The 25,006-nt window shown below is 42.6% G+C and overlaps 1 protein-coding gene across 1 annotated transcript in view; it reads right to left on the minus strand.

Annotated features, from left to right (window-relative positions):
* The window catches only part of triobpb (TRIO and F-actin binding protein b), a 133,085-nt gene extending 108,434 nt beyond the window's left edge, over positions 1–24,651 (minus strand). The window contains exon 1 of the mRNA XM_060849290.1: positions 24,382–24,651. Within this exon, the coding sequence (XP_060705273.1) occupies positions 24,382–24,384 (3 nt within the window). The 5' untranslated portion in view covers positions 24,385–24,651. The remainder of the gene's footprint in view (positions 1–24,381) is intronic.
* Between the last annotated feature and the right edge of the window lie 355 nt (positions 24,652–25,006).

Here is a 25,006-nt window from a genome sequence, read left to right on the forward strand (position 1 = left end):
TAATGCAATCTTTAGAAAATTTTAATCTGATTTATATAAATCGCAGGATTGTGAAGACAGGACTAGGAGGATGCAATCATTTTTTTAAAATTTGACCTTTCCGGGCCTAACTCCGGAACAGGTATCGGTCTTAAATGCTCCGGATCCATAATACAATTAAAGTCCAAGAAATACTTGACGCAATCAGGCAACATCAGAGCGGTAAGGCACCTGGCCCAGATGGCTTTAAAGCTGAATTCTATAAAGAATTTACAGGAATATTGGCTGGTCCACTTATGGACATGTGTAACTATGCATATAGTCAGGGCTGTCTCCCGCCTTCGCTGAAAGAGGCAAATATCTCTCTTATCCTTAAAAAAAGGAAAGGACCCAGAAGATTGTACATCATACAGACCAATATCCTTGCTAAATGTAGATTTTAAAATCCTTTCTAAAACGTTAGCATTGAGACTAGAAAGGGTATTGACACATATCATAAAGGAGGATCAGACAGGGTTTAATAAGGGCCGTAGATCATCCAATAATATTAGAAGGGTTTTGAATATGATTCAAGCCTGCCACCAGGGAAAGATACTAGGAGTAGCATTCTCATTAGATGCGGAAAAGGCATTCGATAGGGTTGAACGGTCATATTTGTTTTACACATTGGAAAGGTTTGGCGTTGGAAAGGTGTTTACCAAATGGGTCTCAACATTGTATGGTGATCCCAAAGCAGTTGTGGTTACCAATGGATTAGGTTCGGATAGCTTCAGTGTGGGTAGGGGCTGCCATCAGGGATGTCCTCTCTTGCCATTGTTATTTACGCTAATAATTGAACCACTAGCAGAAGCTATACAGGCTGATCCTAATATAACGGCCCCGAGGATTGGTATAGGTAAACATAAAATTACCCTGTATTCCTCAGTAATCCTCTGATGTCCGTACCTATTTAGCACATTCTCAGGCTATAAAATTAATTTCTCAAAATCGGAGGCTATGCCAATGGGTGGCCTTGCTATGATACCCCACTTAGTGGACGGATCCCACTTTCCCTTTCGGTGGTCCCTGGAGGGTTCCTTATATTTAGGCATTTTTATTACCCCAGTATTTGGTCAGTTCTACAAGGCTAACTTTGTGCATTTACTGGAAAGGATAAGGCAGGACCTCCAGCGATGGGGAGACCTTCCAATTTCCTGGCTGGGTAGAATAGCACTAATTAAAATGAATGTTCTGCCCCGTCTCCTATATCCTATGAGAATGCTTCCGGTGATGCTGCCGAGGGTGGCTCTACGTAAATTGTATGGCTGGCTGGGGTCCTTTATCTGGAATCATAGACGGCCCCTCATTAAGCTGAAGAAGCTACAGCTTCCACAGGCAAGGGGAGGATTGGACTTCCCAGACTTCAGGAAATATCAATTAAGTTCCCTATTAAGTTACGTAGCTGATTGGGTCTTGTCTGATCCGCAATCAATCTGGCTGGACATCGAGGCTTCTCAAGTAAAATGCCCACTTATTAACGTCTTATTTTCAGACAAGAGGAAAATCATTACAGATCACTGTAAAAACCCAATAATACTAAAAACAATTAAAGCTTGGAATATAATGCGGCAAAATGAGGGCAACTCACATAAAACATTCCCCTATACTCAGATAGTGGGAGCATGGGGATTCCAACCGGGGTTTACAGATGCCACTTTTAAACTCTGGAGATCCAGGGGTATCTCATGTCTAGGGGACCTATTTCAAGATGGGGTCCTGATGTCTTTTGAACAGCTGTGTCAGAAATTCGGGTTACCTAATGGAGACCTCTTTCGATACTTCCAAATTCGAGATTATATACAGAAGAAGATCACGTTATTAGATAGTCTTTATAAATCAGACAGAGAATGTAGAGTACTACGACCAAAGGGGGTATCTTCCGTCAGTACTATTTATCATTTACTACATGATGAAGTATCGGGAGATATGGACAATCTGCTTAAAACATGGGATCAGGATTTGGGACTAGAAATCTCTATAGAAATGTGGAATGACATTTGGGAAAATGCCAGAAGAATCACTATCTGTATCAGAACTCAGGCTATCCAGCTGAAGATACTTCATAGGGCCCATATAACACCGGATCGATTGGCAAAATTTAAGGCAGGAGTATCTCCAATGTGTCCCAAATGTAAAATAGAGGTGGGCACTCTTGTACATTGCCTATGGACCTGTCATAAGATCCATAGATACTGGAGTAAAGTAGCAAGTACCCTAACAGAAATTTTAGGAACGGAAATTAAAGTGGACCCTATATCTCTCCTTTTGGGCTTTTCAAACTTTCCCTCCCTGGACATGTACGGGAAGAGACTATTTTCTATTCTCTCTTCTGTGCAAGAAAAAATATTTTGGTAAACTGGGTGGCTGAGGGCCCCCCTGGACTTTCAAATTGCACAGATTAATTATGGAATGTATTCCCCTTGACTTCCTTACAAATATGGTGCACCGAAAGACCAAATTATTTCATAAAATATGGCAGCCCTTCTTGAATTATATGAATACAGATATTTCGGCTATCCTAACAAGGGCTTTTATTTAATTGAGATTACGAACCTGGCTGGTCCGGAGCCCCTTGGGAGAGGAATCCCACACGAATACGGGTTTTGTTACATTTGACGTTCACACGTTCCGAGCATGTATCTCACTACCCAATTTCTGTGTTATCCGTTGGTTTTTTTTTTCTTTCTCTCATTTGAGTAACGTAAGAGACTTAAATATACACTCTGGTTAGTTGTAGGTTAGATTAGTAGTAAGTTGAGTTTTGTTTCTTTTCCTTTCTCGGTATTTTTCTTTTGTTAAATTTTGGTCATTATATATTTAAGATTTAATTGTATATCAATGTTTGTACTTGAGAGTTTTGTTTATTTTTGTAAACTTGTAAAAATGTTAAATTTCTAATAAAATATCTATAAAAAAAATATAAATCTGAGTCTTGTGGCTGTTTTTCACCACCACAGCTCTGGCAGCTTACTCCCAGAGGTATGTCATCCCAGGGGGAACATGATGACCAGTTTTGTTGCCACAGAAACTGCCGCAGGAAATGGTTAAAACACTGAAACCTTCTATTTGAGCGCATATGGTATTGTAAAAGCTGAAATCAACTACATGAATTTATAAGTTGAATGATTACAGATTCAGACAATGACATGTCCGTTTATCATGATATCACAGCAATCCAGGCATGCTGCTGTTATCAGATATGTACATGGGATTGTTGCCATATTTACATATATTCAAATAGAGGACTCTGTTCACCGCAAACAGCACACATACTGCCCGCTTGGCACACCAGCCTCATTCCTGAAGTAGGGCTTATGCCCGAAACGTCGATTCTCCTGCTGCTCGGATGCTGCTTGTCCTGCTGTGTTTTTCCAGCACCACATTTTTCAACATATACTGGCTTGCTGCAAGGTTCCAACCTGAAACGTCGACTCCCCTTCTCTTCTGATGCTGCTTGACAGGCTATACTTTTTTCCAGCTCCACACTTTATCCACATGTACAGACAATGCAGCCGATTCAACTTCACAAAAACATTGGCGACGACTATTCCCTAACACATTCCCCATGGCAATTTCCATTGTTAGCCATGTTGGGCCACCTTTACTATTTCATTTTCGTGCCAGACAGGAATGAATAACCGATGCACTCTTTAAATGTTTGCCATTGCCTACCTATCGTCATCCCTTTAAGTAATGTTCACCAGTTTTTTACAACCAGCTTGCTCTTCATACTTAATCTCAGAATCGACAATGTTACACTCGACCTTAAATGAAGAATTTTATCGTATTGTGGCCACTCTTCCTCAAGGGGCTGCGAGCAGTGTGAATGCAATTATTACTTTCTCATTCCATGATACTCAGTTTTATTGTTTCCAATGTGATTTACCAAAGCTATATGCAGATTAAAGTTGCCCGTAATTGCAGCTTTACCAGTTAAAGGCACAAGACAAATAGCTTCAACAGCACACTTCCTTTCTCAGCAATACTCACTCTCTTGCTGGAACAGTATGGAACATATATACCACAAACATGCTAACACAACTTGACTAGAGTGACTTATCCATGAGCTTTTTAAACTGGTTTAAAAATAAACATACATAGCTTTATGCTCACTATAAGGCATCCACTGTCACCATGGCAACACTCAAAGCAAGACCACCTTCCTTAAGCATCATCAGAACACAACTTGCTTTTGGACAGGATTTCCAAACATATTGAAATGTCCCAAGACACCTCACAGGAATGTACCCAAATAAAATTTGCACAGAGACACAATCAGGTGTACAGAATTGAGACAATTGACCAAAAGCTTGTTCAAACTGCAGCAGGACAAATGCTTTCAATAGCACAAGGTCTCTGTGCACGCAATTCTCTTACATCAGTCCTCTGTGCGATTAGCTCAGTCTCACCACTAGGCAAGACTTTATGCCGTACTTCTGTTGGCTCATGATCTGATCCCCATAGAGATTAATGACTTGCAAAATAAAAGGAAGTCAAATTTACATTTGATAGCTGAAAGGATGACATGAAAAAGATTCACATTTAATGACTTTTATTATCTCAGACCAAGAGTAGCATTGACTAAACACTTTTAGCGTAGTCAATTTATAATTTAAACTCCAGATCAAAACATACTCCTTCTTCCGAAAGAATCTTAAATACCACTTCTCAGGTATGCCTTACACTTTCCCTCAAATAGCTCAGCTCCTGAGGTTTTACTTCTATCCTTTTCCTTTTGCAGTTCTGTAACTTTTAACTTCAAACTATTTTTCTCACTGAGAGCCTTTCATCGCAATTCTTGGGAGAATCTTCCTCACAAATGTTTTCAGTCAGGGTGTGAGCACATTAGATGGTTCTCTCTCTCCCAGATCCTGGCACATTTCTGTGCCTATAAAATTTAGAGCTAACCCTTTCCCCTCAAAGCCCATCTCCACGGTAACATCAATCACATGGATCTCGTACTGAAGTAGAAATACTGATTAGCTAACTTTGGAAATCCAATGAAATTAAATACGTTGGATATTTTAAAGCATAACTGTTTACAATCCAACATTCTTAACTCCTTTTGAATTTTGCGAGGTGATCAGTGTAACCCTGTAAATAGAGATGCTGCTGCCATTGTCTCCGAATGTGAACACCATCCAGTTGTTTCTTTCTCACAAACTACCTGAGTCTCCCTTTGACCTCCAACAGCTGTATCACCCAGACCTGTTGTCAGGCAGACCTCAATAGGTCGCAGAATTCCCATTATTTTACCTTAAAGACACAATCAGAAATTTAACAATGTTCCCTCTAAACTGCACTCTAGTGCAGCTGCTCCAACTTCTGCATATTGTTCATAGAATTGACTTTGGTTTCAGAAGTTGCTGCTGTGCATGGACCTTGGAGGTTTGCGCGGTAGGAAAAGTACTTAGGGGAATGCTGGTTATGACCCTCATATTTACAATGTCCAAAGCTGACTTTTCCAATGCCCTCCTCCCTGCTCCTCAAAGACCCACTCTCCACAGTGGGACACCCTTCAATGGGTAGCATTCTTGCCTGAGTCATAAGACTATGGGTTCAAATCAAACAGCAGAATCTAGTGCCCAGTATTTAGGTTTCCACTTTCAGTGTTGTGCTGAAGAAGTGCAGTAATTAGACATGCTTTCTTTACTTGCTATAAAACTCACCCATCTCCCCTCACAACTTTGTGACACAAAAGGCCTGCTAGTCTCTGATATTCCATGGATGGAACATTTATCACTGGTAAAACTCCTGCCCTGTTAGTAAAATGTAATAATCACAACTTGTGCTGTTTGCCACGTTAGTCTGTGAGTGACAGTCCCACCTCCAGCTAGGTATACAACAGCCTCCACAACAAAGACAGCTTGGGTCAGAATTGTAAATCTGTACATATGGCTGATCAAGTAGAGTCACACAGCAACTGCCCACCTCTAAAATAGAGAAAATGCAGGATACAATTAGAACCCCCTATTTCCATGTGAGAATTGGAATACATGCCACTCCAGTGCTCAAACACTGTATTTGCCAGTGAAAATGTAGGCACTAACAAGATGGTCTTTTGACCTGCATTCTGTGCCAGCTATCCATGGGCAGAGGGAGGATGGTCATTTTGAGTTTGGCCTTCAGTTGATTTTTAGTAAATACTTAGTTGGTGAAAACACATGGTGGTACCATACCTCCACCTCAGGTGAAGGGGAGCATTTGACATTTATGTCGTGTTGACTTTCCCATTTCAGCTTGTCAAATTATCAGTCTAATAGGCTGAATATTTAGAAGAGGGTTGTAGGGAGACAACAAATTAGATAGTGCAACTGTCACCTATGGCTCAATGGGGAGAACACTGTGAAGGTTGCAGGTTCAAGCAGCTCCCCCCCCAGCACAAGTTTTGACACGCTACCTAGGCTAGCCCACCCAGTATAGTACAAAGAGCGCAGCATTGTTTGATGCATCCATCTTTTGGATGGCATGTTAAACTAAAGTACTGTGCAGATAAATAGTCCCATAGTAAGTCTTTTGAAGAAGTGTGATAACATGGTGTCCTGGTTGATAATGATCAACATTACAGACTGTCTAATTATAACCTCGTAGCTGTTTACGGGTGTTTGCTGTATGCAAATTAGCTGCTGCGTTTCCTGAATGACAACAGTGACTACACATCGTCACAAAGTATTTTGGGACGTCTTGAAGTGGTGAAAGAGTTATGAGCATCATTGACAAGGTCAACAACTGTTGCTGATCATCTTTGGAGAACACTTATGAATCAAAGTTATAAATCACACAACACCAGGTTATAGTCCAACAGGTTTAATTTAAAGCACTAGCTTTCGGAGCGACGCTCCTTCATCAGGTGGTTCGAAAGCTAGTGCTTCCAATTAAACCTGTTGGACTATAACCTGGTGTTGTGTGATTTGTAACTTTGTACGCCCCAGTCCAACACCAGCATCTCCAAATCATGACTTATGAATCAGCCACATTATAATGAGTCTGCAATGGGTAAGGATGGCAGACTTTCTTCCCTGAAGGACATTAGTGAACCAGATGGATTTTACAACAATCAATGATAGCTATCATGGTCACCTTTACTGAGCCTAGCCTTACATTCCAGCTTTATTTATTAAAAAGATGGAACATTTCTCAAGGTAGAATATGACCAACACTTTCCAAAACTGAAGCCTAATATCCTGCCCTTTATATTCTCACCCTACTGATATAAAGACCGACCTTCTATTAACCTTTTTGATTCTTCTTTCATACTTGCACAGTGAGCACTGCAATGGTTCACTAGATTGGCTCCTGTGAAGAGACAACTATCCTATGAGGAGAGATTGAGCAGGCTTGGCCTAAATTCCCCACAGTTTAGAAGAATGAGAGTTGATCCCACTGAAACATATATGTTGTCAAGTCATAGAGATGTACGGCACGGAAACAGACCCTTGAGTCCAACTCGCCATGCTAACCAGATATCCCAACCTAATCTAGTCCTGTCTGCCAGCGCTTGGTCCATATCCCTCCAAACCCTTCCTATTCAGTTACCCATCCAAATGCCTTTTAAATGCTGCAATTGTACCGGCCTCCACCACTTCCTCTGGTAGCTCATTCCATACACACACCACCCTATGTATGAAAAAGTTGCCCCTTAGTTCCCTTTTATATCTTTCCCCTCTCATCCTAAACCTATGTCCTCTAATTCTGGATTCCCCCACGCAATGGAAAAGACTTTGTCTATTTATCCTATCCAAGCCCCTCATGATTTTATAAACCTCTGCAAGGTCACCCCTCAGCCTCCAAAGCTCCAGGGAAAACAGCCCCAGCCTATTCAGCTTCTCCCTATAGCTCAAATCCTCCATCCCTGGCAACATCCTTGTAAAGTCTTGTCTGAATCCTTTCAGGTTTCCCAACATCCTTCCGATAGGAAGGATACCAGAATTGCACACAAGCTGTTTAAGAAATTTGTCTCCTGAGAAAATCCTTCCCCTGGCCTGGGAATCTAGAGTATGGAGTCACAGTCTCAGAGTAAGGGGTTTTGGGACAGAAACGAGAAGGAAGTTCTTTGTTCAACAAGTTGTGACTCTTTGGAATTCTCATCTGCAGTCACTGAGTGTTCAGTCACCGAATGCATTCAAGACAGAGGTCAAAAATTTTGAGGATCAAGTGGATGAACATAAATTAGGAAAGTGTGGGAATTTAGAATTGAGGAATGTTTATTTCAAAGGGATTAGAGTATAAAGATAGAGAAGTTTTGCTCAAACTATTATAAGGCACTAGTCAGATCAGACCTGGAATCTATGAACAGTTTTGGGCCCTTTATCTAAGGAAAGTTGGACTGCCTCCAGTGTTGGTACAGAGAAGTGCATTAGATTGATCCTGAGTAAAGAGGAATTTTCTTATGAGGAGATGTTGAGTAGGTTTGCCCTGTACTCATTGGAGTTGAGAAGAATAAGAGGCGACCCTACTGAAATATTTAAGATTCTCAAGAGCTTGACAGAATAGATTTGTAGAGGTTGCTTCCCCTTTCATTTCAAAAAGGGGGTGGAATAGTGGATTTAGCCTTGGAATAAGAGATAACCCAGTTAAGACCCAGATGAGGAGGAATTTCTTCTTTCAGAGGATAGGGAAATCTGTGGAAATTCTTGACTGCAGCGGACTGTCAAGGCTGGATTGTTCAGTAGGAGGTGCAGGATTGAAAGACCAAACATTCCTATTTTTTAATATTCCTATGTTGATTTGTGAGTTGTACGCATGAATGCCCAAATCCTTGCTGCTCTACAGTTCAGAATCTCTTGCCATTTGGAAACTATCCCAATTTGTCTCTCTTGGATTTTAAGTTGATGACCTCATACTTCCCCACATTGAACTCCATCTGCCAATTTTCTGACTCACTTGAGCTATCTGTCCATATTCCCACGTAACTTCCTGCTGTCAGCTATATAACTCACCAAGTCTCCTAGATTAGTGTTTTCTGCAAATGTAGATATCAAACTCATTATTCTTTCATCTAAGGTTTTCAGTGAAAAATTTGCTGGATTGTAACAGATCCCTGGGGAGCACTGTAACATCATTACTGTCAGGGTTCGGTCACTTTATCCCAATACTCTGTCTCCTACCTCAATCCAATTACACATTCATTTGGCAAGGTTAAACCCAATGCTGCCAGGACTGCTCAGTTTTAGATCTCTCGATAGTTTTGGTGCAAACACTGACAGAAGAACTGAATTCCAAAGCGGAGGTAAAAGTGACAACCCTCAGCATTAAGACATCAAGAGGCATTAGTAAAAGTTCATTCAAAGGAATCATGGGGAAACCCCCCCCCCCCCCCCACTGGTTTGGGGTCATACCTAGTACAAACCAATGACTTTCCCTCCACATTAAGAACTAAAGTGGTGATGTTTGCTGATAATTACACCACACTCAGTACTATTTACAATTCTGAAAAATGTGTTGCTGGAAAAGCGCAGCACATCAGGCAGCATCAAAGGAGCAGGAGAATCGACGTTTTGGGCATAAGCCCTTCTTCAACTGAAACGTCGATTCTCCTGCTCCTTTGATGCTGCCTGACGTGCTGCGCTTTTCCAGCAACACATTTTTCAGCTCTGATCTCCAACATCTGCAGTCCTCATTTTCTACTATTTACAATTCCTCAGATACTGAAAACGTCTGTGACAACTACAGAACCACATGGATAACATTTAGGCTTTAGTTGGTAATAGTGTGTAACATTTGCACCATGTCAGACTCTGCCATTCATCTCTGATGAGGGCACATAATCACCTCTCCTAGATATTCAATAGCATTACCATCAACTATCAATGCTATCAACATCCTGGGGAGAAAGTGAGGTCTGCAGATGCTGGAGATCAGAGCTGAAAATGTGTCGCTGGAGAAGCGCAGCCGGTCAGGCAGCATTCAAGGAACAGAGATTCGACGTTTCGGGCATAAGCCCTTAATTCCTGAAGAAGGGCTTATGCCCGAAACGTCGAATCTCCTGTTCCTTGGATGCTGCCTGACCTGCTGCACTTTTCCAGCAACACATTTTCAGCTATCAACATCCTGGGGATTGACCAGAAATTAAATTGGTCCAGCCACATAAAATTGTGAATATAATGTAGTCCATAATGTAGACATTGGTACTTTGTACCAACTGGTATTTAGGAGAAAGAGATGTGATCCTGTTGAAAAATAAAAGATCCTGACGGTAACTGACAAAGCATTTGCTGAGAGGCTTGATCCAGGAGACAGCTTAAAAATAAAGGGCTGCTCACTTAAGATGAAGATGAGTTTTTTTCTTCACCTCCCCCACCCCCGAGTGTTGTTTTTGTGGCGTTCACTTCCCCAGAGAGCAGTGGAGGCTCCTAATGTGCATGTTTGTTATTTGTGAGTAACTTATCTCCTGGCTGTTCAAAGTTTGTCCAAGACAAAAAGTCAGGACTGTTAGTGGAATACTCTGAGTGCAGTTCCAACAACACTCAAAGAGCTTGAAGTTATCTCACTATCTCATCCCCAAAGGCCAATTCCAGCCATTGCCACCAAGAAGTCCCTATTAAAAGCCACTCATCATCTTCTGATCTTTATCGCCATTCCTTCACTGTATCAAATTCTCAACAACACTGTGCGTGCTCACCACATGGATTGCAATGGTACATGAAGGCAGCTTGTCACTTCCTTCACGAAGGCAGTTAGAGATAGCGACAAATGCTGGCCCAGTCAGTGAAGCCTACATCCCATGAAGAAACACACAAGTATTTTATTTGCACTTCTTTCAATCCGGTTTAGTGTATTCACTGCTTGCAGCAGGTGACAAGTAAACACATACTGGGTGATTGCTTTGTGGAACACTTCAAATCTGTCACAAGAACAGAAATGGCTAGAAGGGCTCAGCAGGATTGGCAGCACCTGTGGAGAGAAATCTGAGGAAGGGTCACTCAACCTGAAATGTTAAACTCTGATTTCTCTCCACATTTCTTGCCAAATTTGATGAGCCTTTCCAACATTTTTTGTATTTGTTTCTGATTTACAGAATCTGCAATTCTTACGGATTTTACCTTCGATCTGTCCCCAGGAAAGACCCCAACCTTCTTGTTTTCAGCTCCATTTAGATCCAAATACAAGAGTCATAGAATCCTACAGTGTGGAAGCAGGCCATTCAGCTCACTGAGTCCATAGCAACCCTCTGAAGAACATCCTACCCAGATCCACACCCCAATCATCCTGCATTTCTCATGGGTAAGCCTGCACGTCCGAGGACACTATGGGCAATTTAGCATGGCCAATCACTTCAGCTGCACACCTTTGGATTGTGAGAGGAAACCCAACAGACATGGGGAGAATATGCAAACTACACATAGACATTCACCCAAGGCTGAAAGCTAACCTGGGTTCCTGGTGCTGTGAGCTAGCAGTGCTAACCACTGTGCCACTGTGGAACTCAAGTCATATTGGACTTAAGACCTTAACTCTGTTTCTCTTTCCAGACCAGCTGAATATCTCTAGCACTTTTTTTGTTTATTTCACGAGACCCGAATTGTGCGATAGTTAGATTTAGTTGGGTGAGGATATTTAGTCATAGAGACGTACAGCACGGAAACAGATCCTTCGGTCCAACTCATCCATGATGACCAGATATCCCAAAGTAATCTAGTCCTGCTTGCCAGCACTTGATCCATATTCCTTTAAACCCTTCCTATTCATATACCTATCCAGCTGACTTTTAAATGCTGCAATTGTACCAGCCTCCACCACTTCCTCTGGCAGCTCATTCCATACACATACCACCCTCTGTGTGAAAAAGTTGTCCCTTAGTTCCCTTTTATATCTTTCCCCTCTCACCCTAAACCTATGTCCTCTAATTCTGGATTCCTCCACGCAATGGAAAAGACTTTGTCTATTTATCCTATCCAAGCCCCTCATGATTTTATAAACCTCTGCAAGGTCTCTCCTCAGCCTCCAAAGCTCCAGGAAAAACAACCCCAACCTATTCAGCTTCTCCCTATAGCTCAAATCCTCCATCCCTGGCAACATCCTTGTAAAGTCTTTTCTAAACCTTTTCAGGTTTCACCTCATCCTTCCGATAGGAAGGAGACCAGAATTGCATGCAATATTCCAAAAGTGGTCTAACTAATGTCTGTACAGCCGCAACATGACCTCCCAACTCCTACTCTCAATACTCTGATCAATAAAGGAAAACATACCAAATGCCTTCTTCACTATCCTATCTACGTGTGACTCTACTTTCAAGGAACTATAAATCTGCACTCCAAGGTCTTTTTGTTCAGTGACACTCTCCAGGAACTTACCATTAAATGTATAAGTCCTGCTCTGATTTGCTTTTCCAATTTATCTAAATTAAACTCCATCTGCCACTGTACAGCTCGTCGGCCCATCTGATCAAGATCCCATTGTACTCTGAGCTGAAAATGTGTTGCTGGAAAAGCGCAGCAGGTCAGGCAGCATCCCAGGAACAGGAGAATCGACGTTTCGGGCATAAGCCCTTCTTCAGGAATCAGGGCTTCAGAAGAAGGGCTTATGCCCGAAACGTCGATTCTCCTGTTCCTTGGATGCTGCCTGACCTGCTGCGCTTTTCCAGCAACACATTTTCAGCTCTGATCTCCAGCATCTGCAGACCTCACTTTCTCCCCATTGTACTCTGAGGTAACTTGCTTCACTATCCATTACACCTCTAATTTTGGTGTTATCTGCAAACTAACTAACTAAACCTCCTATGTTCACATCCAAGTCATTTATATAAATGATGTAATTTATTGAGGAATATAGAACCAAGCTGGGAGGTCCAGTTAAGATACACATTATGATACAAGATAGACTGAAAGGGATAACAGACTTGAGGGACTGAATTGCCTCCTCCTGTTTTGATGTTCCTATACAACCAGTCTATGATAGTGAAGCAATATCATAGGAAAAAGATGTTCTGTAGCTCTTAAAGGGTTAATGTGCTACCCCCTTTTCACTGCTAGCCCTCTGAGGATGAGCCAGAATGATAGTCAGTGGATGGTTCTGCTTCATTGTAAGAGTGAAGGATTACTCTTGTTTGCTTGGAAGATACGTGTGGGTCTGACAAATGAAACCATATGATGATTCATCCCACTCAAAGATATTTCTGCTGAAAACTGGCCAATCTCAGAAATTCTTGCTTTAGACAGACAAAAGTGCTCTCTGAGTGAGTCACGTTTTGGCTGAAGTGGGGGAGGGGAAGGAATAGAAATCAACAGGTAATAAAATGTCAAGAGAAACAGGACGATGAATTCAAACATTGCCTCATCGTGTCTAAGTTCCCAACTTTGCAAGACTGTCGGTAAATTGCCAGGCATGACAGATTAATCTGGCATGAGCTCTTCGTGAACAACACCCTCTGCAAAAAAATGTCAGTGGTGTTTTACAAATTCCTTCTTTATAAAAAAAAGTCTTCATTGAATAGTTTGAATTTTTTTCAATAATCAAGGTATTGATTGTTGAAAATGTAATGCAAAGGGTTGTTTAACCAGGCTGAAGGTCAGATCAAACCTGTAGGAATGAAAGAAAGCTTAAAATTGTTGGGGGGCAACACACATCATAAAATAAATAGAGAAATTATTTTTAAGGGGGTGACAATGGAAGTTGGGGAAAATTGAAAAAAAAAGCATCACAAATAGATCTGAATAGCAGTGAAAAACATTTAAAACAATGATTAATAGACACCAGAATGAACATTCCCCACTGAAAGGCAAGGACAACATAAGCAGTAATGAAACATCGTGGATGAATAAAGGGATAAGGGCAATGCCGAAACTAAAGAACAATGCATGCACAAAGTACATAAACAAAAAATAAAGACAACAGGGAATACATGAAGGAGGAAAATAGTCATAATCCACAGAGGACCTACAGGAATCTCACTCCATTACAGAGAGACTCTGATTAAATAGCAAGAGAGGCACATTCCAAAGTAGCTCCACTCCACCCCAGCAAGACTCCATGAAGGTACACAACTGATAACAGGGGCTGAATCTATACCATTGATATTATTCTACATCATATTCAAGCCAATTAGCTAACTGCACTAAGGTCAGGGCAATGCTGCCAAAACCTTTTCCTTACTGTGATTCCATATCAAAGCACATCACCTTTGAGGGGGCTATGACAGCTGGGGCCTTACAGAGAGAGAACACATTCATTGACCTGATCGCAGCTCCATAGTGGTCACTGTTATCTCAGAGCTCAGGAGCCCAAACTTTCACGTTATGACCCCACTTAGAGTCCAAGACCCTACTGTGGGAAGCTTTGGGTTAGTGTAGAAAGGAAAAACAAAAGAACAACAAACAAAGCAAATAGAACTGATATATGACGCATATACAGCATATCTACCAACTTATAGAGAGAATGTCTTTTGCAGACACGTCAATATCATGGCAAAAAATTCAGGTAAGGATAGGGTCCGTTAAATAGAGTCATAGAGATGTACAGCACAGAAACAGACTCTTTGGTCCAAATCGTCCATGCCAACCAGATATCCTAACCTAATCTTCGTCCAATTTGCCAGCACTTGGCCCATGGCCTCCTTTACCGCCGTTCCCTCACCACCAGACACCTGGAGGAAGAACGCCTCATCTTCCGCCTCGGAACACTTCAACCCCAGGGCATCAATGTGGACGTCAACAGTTTCCTCATTTCCCCTTCCCCCACCTCACCCTAGTTCCAAAACTTCCAGCTCAGCACTGTCCCCATGTCTTGTCCTACCTGCCTATTTTCTTTTCCACCTATCCACTCCACCTTCTCCCCACCAACCTATCACCTTCATCCCCTCCCCCACTCACCTATTGTACTCTGTTACTTTCTCCCCACCCCCACCCTCCTCTAGCTTATTTCTCCACGCTTCAGGCTCTCTGCCTTTATTCCTGATTTTACTGCTCCTTGGATGCTGCCTGAACTGCTGTGCTCTTCCAGCACCACTAATCCATATCCTTCTAAACCCTTCCTATTCATATACCCATCGAGATGCCTTTTAAAATGATGTAATTGTACCAGCCTCCACCACTTCCTCTGGCAGCTCATTCCATACACTCACCACCCTCTGCATGAAAACGTTGCCCCTTAGGTCTCTTTTACATCTTTCCCGTCTCACCCTAAACCTATGCCCTCTAGTTCTGGACTCCCCAACCCCAGGGAAAAGATGTTGTCTATTTATCCAATCCATACCCCTCATGATTTTATAAACTTCTATATGGTCACCCCTCAGCCTCCAATGCTCCAGGGAAAACAGCCCCAGCCTATTCAACCTCTCCCTATAGCTCAAATCCTCCAACCCTGGCAACATCCTTGTAAATCTTTTCTGAACTCTTTCAAGTTTCACAACATCCTTCTGATAGGAAGAACATAATTGCACGCAATCTTCAAAATGTCCTCCCAACTCCTGTATTCAGTACTCTGACCAATAAAGGAAAGCATACCAAATGCCTTCTTCACTATCCTATCTACCTGTGACTCTACTTTCAAGGAACAACAAACCTGCACACCAAGGTCTCTTTGTTCAGCAACAGTCTCCAGGACCTTACCATTAAGTGTATAAGTCCTGCTCTAATTTGCATTTCCAAAATGCAGCACTTCGCATTTTTCTAAATTAAACTTCATTTGCCACTCCTCAGCTCATTGGACCATCTGGTCAAGATCCTGTTGTAATCTGAGGTACCCTTCCTCTCTGTCCACAACACCTTCACTTTTGGTGTCATCTGCAAACTTACTAACTATACCTCATATGTTCACATCCAAATCATTTATATAAATGGATGAAAAACCGTTGACCCAGCTCCGATCCTTGTGGCACACCATTGGTTGCAGGCTTCCAATCTGAAAAGAAACCCTCTACCACCACCCTCTGTCTACTGCCTTTGAGCCAGTTCTTTTCAAATGGCTAGTTCTCCCTATATTCCATGGAGATCTAACCTTGCTAACCAGTCTCCCATTAGGAACCTTGTTGAATGCCTTGCTGAAGTCCATATAGATCATGTCCACCGCTCTGCCCTACTTCTTCAAAAATCTCAGTCACGTTTGTAAGATATGATTTCCTACACATAAAGCCATGTTGACTATCCCTAATCAGTCCTTGCCTTTCCGAATACATGTAAATTCTGTCCCTCAGGCTTCCCTCCAACATCTTGCTCACCACCGTTGTCAGGCTCACCGGTCTATAGTTCCCTGGCTTGTCCTTACCACCTTTCTTAAATAGTGGCACCACGTTAGCCAACCTCCAGTCTTCCGACACTTCACTTGTGACTATAGATGATACCAGTATCTCATCTAGGGGCCCAGCAATCACCTCCCTGGCCTCCCACAGAGTTCTAGGGTACACCTGATCAGGTCCTGGGGATTTACCCACTTTGATGCATTTCAAGACATCCAGCACCTCCTCCTCCTCTGTAATATGGACATTTTTCAAGATGTTACTATCTATTTCTCCACATTCTATATCTTCTAGGTCCTTCTCCATGGTAAACACTAATGCAAAATACTCGTTTAGTATCTCCCCCCAACGCATAGGCTGCCTTGCTGATCTTTGAAGGGTCCTATTCTCTCCCTAGTTATCCTTTTGTCCTTAATGTATTTATAAAATTCTTTTGGATTCTCATTAACCCAATTTGCCAAAGCTATCTAATGTTTCCTTTTTGCCCTCCTGATTTCCCTCTTAAGTAAACTCCTACTGCACTTTATACTCTAAGGATTAATTCGATCTCCCCTGTCTATACCTTACATATGCTTCCTTTTTTTATCATAACCAACCCCTCAATTTCTTTAGTCATCCAGGATTCCTTATATCCACCAGCCTTTCCTTTCACCCTAACAGGAATATACTTCCTCTGGACTCTTCGTGGTCTCATTTTTGAAGACTACCCATTTTCCAGCCATCCCTTTACCTGCGAACATCTGCCCCCCACCAAGTGAGCTTTCGAACGTTCTTGCCTAATACCATCAAAAATTGGCCTTTCTCCAATTTAGAACTTCAACTTTTAGACCTGGTCTATCCTTTTCCATCACTATTTTAAAACTAACAGAATTATGGTCGCTGGCCCCAAAGAGCTCCCTCACTGACACCTCAGTCACCTGCCCTGCCTTACTTCCCCAAGAGTAGGTCAAGTTTTGCACCTTAATAGGTACATCCACTTACTGAATCAGAAAATTTTCTTGTACATACTTAAAGTCCTCTCCATCTAAATCCTTAACAGTATGGCAGTCCCAGTCTATGTTTGGAAAGTTAAAATCCACTACCATAACCACCCTATTATTCTTACAGATAACTGAAATCTCCTTATAAATTTGTTTCTCAATTTCCCGCTGACTATTAGGGGGTCTATAATACAATCCCAATAAGGTGATCACCCCTTTCTTATTTCTCAGTTCCACCCAAATAACTTTCCTGGATGTATTCCCAGGAATATCCTCCCTCTGTACAGCAGTAATGCCAGTCCCCCTCCTCTCTCGCCTCCCTTTCTAAACTTCCTATAAACATTTGTATCCTGGAACATTAAGATGCCAGTCCTGTCCATCCCTGAGCCATGTTTCCATAATTGCTATGATATCCCAGTCCCATGTTCCAAACCATGTCCTGAGTTCATCTGTTTTTACTGTTAGGCCTATTGCATTGAAATAAATGCAGTTGAATTTGTCAGTTCTACGTCATTCTCTGCTTTGTTCCTGCCTGCCCTGACTGTTTGACTCACTCCTTTTCCTAACTGCACCAGTCTCAGATTGATTGCTTTCCTCACTATTTCCCTGGGTCCCACCACCCCCACCTTACTTGTTTAAATCCTCCCGAGCAGCTCTGGCAAATCTCCCTGTCAGTATATTAGTACCCTTCCAATTCAGGTGCAATCTGTCTTTCTTGTACAGGTCACTTCTACCCCAAAAGAGATTCCAATGATCCAAAATGTGAATCCTTCTCCCCTGCACCAATTCCTCAGCCACGCATTCATCTGCTGTATCCTCCTATTCCTACCCTCACTAGCTCGTAGCACTGGGAGTAATCCAGGTATTACTCTCCTCAAGGACCTCCTTTTTAAATTCCTGCCTAACTCTCTATATTCTCCCTTCAGAATTTGTGGGCGGCACGGTGGCACAGTGGTTAGCACTGCTGCCTCACAGCGCCTGAGACCTGGGTTCAATTCCTGACTCAGGCGACTGACTGTGTGGAGTTTGCATGTTCTCCCCGTGTCTGCGTGGGTTTCCTCCGGGTGCTCCGGTTTCCTCCCACAGTCACAAAGATGTGCGGGTCAGGTGAATTGGCCATGCTAAATTGCCCGTATTGTTAGGTAAGGGGTAAATGTAGGGGTATGGGTGGGTTGCGCTTCGGCGGGTCGGTGTGGACTTGTTGGGCCGAAGGGCCTGTTTCCACACTGTAAGTAATCTAATCTAATCTCATTCTTTTCCCTTTCTATGTCGTTAGTTTCAATGTGTACAATGAACTCCTTCTGGATGTTTCACACTATAAACTAGTCAATAGCATAATAGGAGTCTTTTTTAACTGATTTGCCATGGCACTTACCAGGGAGGCATGATCTCAATGACAAGATCAAAAAAAGATGTAAAGACATTTAAGATAGAAAAGGGAGAGACGATTAACATCAGAGGGTAAAATCCCAGGCTGAGATGGATTGCATCTGCACTGACTAAAACAAGCTTGAGAAATACAGCAAAAGGGCTAATGCACATGTCAAAACATTCGTTAGAAAAGGGCGAAATGTGAAAGGATCTGCAGACTGGTTAATATGATTGCTAAATTTAAAGAGAGATGGAACTGGAACATGTCCAGGAGTTTAGAAACCAGGTTGTTTAAAATTGGTGGTCAGAAAGATAATAGAACATAGAAAATTACAGCACAGTACAGGCCCTTCGGCCCTCGATGTTGCGCCAGCCCGTGAAACCAATCTGAAGCTCATCTAACCTACACTATTCCATTATCATCCATATGTCTATCCAATGACCATCTAAATCCCCTTAAAGTTGACAAATCCACTATTGTTGCAGGCAGCGCGTTCCATGCCCGTACTACTCTGAGTAAAGAAACTACCTCTCACATCTGTCCTATATCACTCTTCCATTTGAAGCTATGTCCCCTCATGCTAGCCATCACCATCCAAGGAAAAAGGTTCTCACGGCCCACTCTATCTAACCCTCTGATTACCTAATGTATCTCCATTAGGACACCTTACAACCTTCTTCTCTCTAATGAAAACAGCCTCAAATCCCTCAGTCTTTCCTTGTAAGACCTTCCCTCTATACCAAACAACCTCCTGGTAAATCTCCTCTGAACACTTTCCAAACCTTCTAATCGTTCCTATAATGCAGTGACCAGAACTGTACACAATACGCCAAGTGCTGCCACACCAGAGTTTTGTACAGCTCTGAAACTCAATCGTGGAATAATGGAATCTCAACTTAAAAGGTATAGTAGAAATATATCTCAAAAATAATAAATAAATCAACAGAGACTTATAAAGGAAAGTTATGTTTGACTAGCCTTATTAGATTTTTTGAAGTAAAAACAGAAAGGGTAGATAAAAAGGAATAATATGTAGTAAAATTTCACACCATTTGGCACCTCACAAACCAGAATGATCCATGAACCAGCATCTTGAAACCTCACACCCAACTGACCCTAATACCAAAACTACACATATCAGCACCTGGAAAGTTGTACCTGGCACCCAGCACTATTGGATTACCTTCCAAAACTGTTCTGATGCAAACAGGATCCTGAGCATTGAGGGGAAAAACTTGTGACACAAGGATAGAGAAACTAGGAGAGGACCTGTTTGAAGCTCAAAGGTCTGTTTAAGATGCTTGTTGAAGCCAGGATGACCACCACAAACTGGTTTTGGTCAGTGTATTCACAACCCATCATGGAAAAATGCTTTGACCACTTTTAGGGAGCGATGGTCATGATGGAATGCAAAGAAACAGCATACTTTCCATGTCTCCTCACTAGCCTGCATTGTTCACTTTGTGCTACAAACCAGTCCGGGTGAATGCTGGCAAACACAAATTTCAGTGTGTTTAGAATTCAAAATGCCTTTGATAAGGTACTGCAGAGCAAACACATGACTAAGGTCAGAACATGTGGAGACAGGGGACAAATAGCAGAACAAACAGAAATCTGGCTGCAATCCAGGAAGCAGAGTCACAGCTGAAGACCAATGGAAGGTAAAAAGTGGTGGCTGTTCTGTGTGAGTAAATCTGTCCGCCCAGAGTTGGCACAGCTCATAGTATCATTGCTGGATTGGTAACAGTTAAACACTACATTAACTATCTGAGTTAAATCATGCCGCTAGGGAGACACAGGAGAAGCAAGTTAACATTAGGACAATATGCTCATCACCTGGAGTTCAGAGTGATATTGGCGCAAGCTTGGCCATCTTAACAGAGTTAAAAATCACACAACACCAGGTTATACACCAGCAGGTTTATTTGGAAGTACTAGCTTTCGGAGCACTGCTCCTTCATGAGGTAGCTGTGGAACAGGATCATAAGACACAGAATTTATAGCAAAAGATTACAGTGTCATGCAACTGAAATGACATATTGAACAAACCCAAATTGCTGTTAAGTCTATCATCTTATAGAATGCGTTGCAAGTTTTGGTTTATTATTATGTAAATCTCAGAACTTCTTTCAAGTCATATTCTCGAGATAACTTAAGATTTTATTTTAAAAAAGTGACATCTCAGATCAGACAATGCATAAAAGGTGAGAGGTTGGACTCTGTCTGCATCCCAATCTTGAACCAGACTAGTTATATTTCCAAAGTAGGAATGTATAAAATGTTGTATGGATTGACAGCCTGCAGATTGTGCGCTTTTTGAACAAAATAGAATGTATCTGCAATGAAATTCACCCCATAGACTTATGTGTGTATGCTGTGCACGTTGAGAGAGACAGACAGAGAGAGACAGTATGAGTGTAAGTATGAGTGAATGTGAAAGTGTGTGTTTTGCGTGTGCGTTTTTGGTAGTGTGTGTGAGACGGAGTATAAGCCTGTGAGAGGGTGTGCGCATGAGAGTGAGTGTGGGGAGCTGTATGTGTATGCATCTGAGAGAAGGTCAGCATGAGTATGACAGCATGTAAGTGTGTGTGTGTGTGTGTGTTCATGTGTAATGGTGGTATCCATATCAATACTCTGACATGTCTTGTAGTGGTTGCCATGACAGTGTTGTACGATGTTGTGGTCAATGTTGTCCTGAAGGCTGGGCAGTTTGCTGTGAACAATGATCTGTTTAAGGTTTGGTGGTTGTAAAAAGATGAGATGTGGAGGCGTATGGAAGGTCTTGGCGAGGTGCTCATTTCCAGCGTGTCGCAGGCTGCAAAAACATGGCATGGTTTCTCCGCTCCCGGGTAGTACTGGACAACGAAGGTTGTCTAGTCCCTATCGGTTGCATCCAGTGTCTGTCTCCTGAGGTGATTATAGTTTTTCGCTGTGACATGTCGGAACTGGTGATTGATGAGTTGAGTATCATACCCTGTTCTTATGAAGGTGTCGTTCAGCACTTCTGTAGCTTCCACCCTGGACATATTAAACAGCCATCCCCTACTGATAAGCCCTGCGCATACACAGGATCTATTCAGATGAGGAGGAACATGACAGGCATCTGAAGATGCTGAAGGACACCCTCATAAGAACAGGGTGCAATACTCAACTCATCGATCACCAGTTCTGACCTGCCACAGCGAGAAACCATAATGACCTCCTCAGGAGACACACACAGGATGTGACTGATACTGGACAACGAAGGGTACCCTATTTCCCAGGAGTAGAGAAACTACGCCATGTTCTCCACAGCCTGCAACACATTATCGGTGAGTATGAGCACTTCACCAATATCTTCCCTGTGCCTCCACTACTTGCCTTTAAACATCCAAAAAATCTTAAAACAGACTATTGTTCACAGAAAACTGCGAACGTCAGGACAACATCGACGACAACACATTACAACCCTGTCATAACAATTACTGCACGACGTGTCAGAGTGTCGACGTGGATACCACCATTACACGTGGGGACACCATCCACCATGTATGTGGCAGGTACTCATGTGACTCAGCCACAGTTGTCTGTTTCATATATTGCAGGCAAGGATGCCCTGGGGCATGGTACATTGGCAAGACCAAGCAGACTTTACGTCAATGGATGATTGGGCACCGCGCAACAATTGCCAGACAGGGATTTTCTCTCCCAGTCAGGGAACACTTCAGTGATCAGGGACACTCAGCCTCAAATCTTCGAGTGACCATCCTCCAAGGCAGACTTCGGGATACACAACAGCGCAAAGTGGCCGAGCAGAGGCTGATAGCCAAGTTCAGTACACATGGGGATAGCTTCAACCAGGACCTTGCGTTCATGTCACACTACAGGTGACTCCATTACACACTGTCACTCACACACTCTTACATACTCACACACTCACGCAGACCCTCTCTCATGCACACGCTGTCTCTTAGACATAAACACAAATACTCTCCATACTCCCTCTCACAGGCTTATACTTCGTCACACACACTACCAAGCACGCACACACACAAACACAAACTCTCACATGCACTCATTCTCACACACTCATTCTCTCCCCCTCACGTGCACGCAGACACACATATAAGTCTGTGGGATGAACTTGCATTTGAAGAATTGTCATTGCAGATAAATTCTGTTTTGTTCAAAAGGCACACAATCTCAGGCAGTTAATGCAAGGAGTCAATCTATCTAACAAACATTTTATAAATTCCTACTTTGGAAATAGAACCAGTCTGACTCAAGATTAGGATGCAGACAGAGTCTAACCTCATATCTTTAATGCATTGTCTGAGCTGACAGGTGACTTTTTAAAATAAAATCTTAGGTTATCTCAAGAATGTGACTTGAAAGAAGTTCTGGGACTTCCATATTAATGAACTGAATCCTGTAAACCATTCTAAAAGATGAAAGACTTAACAGCAATCTAGGTTTGTTCAATATGTCGTTTCAGTTGCATAATACTGTGATCTTTAGCTATAAATTCTGTGTCTTAAGATCCTGCTCCACAGCTACCTGATGAAGGAGCAACACTCCGAAAGCTGGTACTTCCAAATAAACCTGCTGGACTTTAACCTGGTGTTGTGCGACTTTTAACTTTGTCCACCCCAGTCCAACACCGGCACCTCCATATCATCCTAACAGAGACACTAGATAGAATTTCCCATGTACGTTTTAATTGTTTGCGAGAGTACATTAGGCAGTGACTAACACAGGTCCCAAAATGGTGAGTTAATAGTCACCCGATCATTAAGAGCTGAAAGATGAGTGAGGGTGACTATCTCGTCCTATCACAGGTCTCAACACTGATGACTCAAGTCGCTGGCCAAGTCAGTAGCTACTAGGACCTCAAGTAGGTTAAGGCCTATTTCTCAGTGGATCCAGTGGTGAGAAGATAGGGTTTTTTCTTTCTTCTTACAGATAGGATTTGCTGGGAGAGAGGTACAACAGAGACAAAGTTTGTGGTGACTTTTGGAAGCTGTCCCCTTGCGTGCCATTCATGCCTCCGTCTAGTCCCAGAGTGGGGCAACTGGGGTTCTTTACCACCCTCCAAACCTGACCATAGTTTCCCAACTTTCTCATATGCAGTGAGGCAGGTTATTGGAGAAGTGGTGACTTGAGGCTCACTAAGTAGCCATTAATTGATGATGAGTTAAGAAATTCTCTCATGGACATTGTGGCTCAGAACTTTCATTGCTATGACGGTGGGAAGGGTGTATTTCTCTATAGAGCCATTCAGCTCAGTCAATTATTCTCTCAGTTTGCCACCTCTCAATACCCTGACCCTGTGAGAACAGGAGACACGCAAATAGATTAGGATTAACTGGGGTTAAACTTCGCCACCAATTTCTCCTTCAGTAATCCTCAAATTGAAAACACTCCAAAAGATATTGCAATGGCATGATGAACAGAGAGATCATCAGAACAGATCAGAGGCTGAGGGTACAGGCATAAGAGGGCAAGAACTAACAAGAGGCGTGAAACAGAGAAAACGGAGTTGGAGAGAAAGACAGAGAGAGGAAGGATTGAGCAGAAGTGTAAGGGTATGAGAAAGAAAAAAAGTGTGAGAGTGATAATTTGAAAGAGTGACAGAGGAGAGGAGTGAAACCCTCAACGTACAAACACTCAGCAGACAAAGTGAGGAAGAGACCGAAATCCTTCAATTTACTTCACAGGTACCAACAAACAGAACAGGAAAGCATTGCCATTAACAAAATCACCACAACTCCTGCCAAACCCAGACTTTTGATAAAGTTAAAACTGAGAACGGATTCTCTCACTTTCTGAACAACTTTTTTGAAATGTCTGTGCTCACTCACCATCGTGGGTGCAGGGCTCAGCTGCTGTCTCCTCCACCTCTTGTACACAGCTCAGTTACATGTTTCCTTCTTCCTAGGCCCAGCAGCCAGCCCCACAAAGAATTTCCTTTGGCTCCGAGATGGTATTCCTCATTCCAGATTTCCAAAACAGCAGCCTCACTGTGTAAATCTGCCCCTCCCCCTTTTATCAGTGGGACACAGTTCAGAGTTCACATTTGTCTCGGGTGAGCCTGGGCTCACTGTAGCGAACACCTCCTCAACCCAGAGAGAGAGAGGGGCAGGGCATACTGTCAGACACAGGCTGCTTGAAACGCGGAAGCTGCAGTTCTCTCCTCCCACCTTTTTGCTCTCTACTTACATACCTTCCTCGTTTTCATTCCTCCCCCCGACACTGCCTCAGCCTCACCAAATTTCTCCTGCTCTCCCTCTCATTCGCCTTCCGTTTGCACACCCTCCCTCAAGTTCTTGCACTTTCAAGCACTTGCCCTCCTTCTCACCTGCCCCCTTCTCAACCTTCTCTCTCTTCAGCCCTCCCTCGCTCCAACTCAGCCCCTCTTTTCACCCATCCTTCCCTATTGATCACCTATTTATTTGCCTGCCCTCATGCTTTCCGATCCGTCTTGCC

Source organism: Hemiscyllium ocellatum, chromosome 33 (genome assembly GCF_020745735.1).
Source record: "Hemiscyllium ocellatum isolate sHemOce1 chromosome 33, sHemOce1.pat.X.cur, whole genome shotgun sequence".
Lineage (NCBI taxonomy): Eukaryota > Metazoa > Chordata > Chondrichthyes > Orectolobiformes > Hemiscylliidae > Hemiscyllium > Hemiscyllium ocellatum.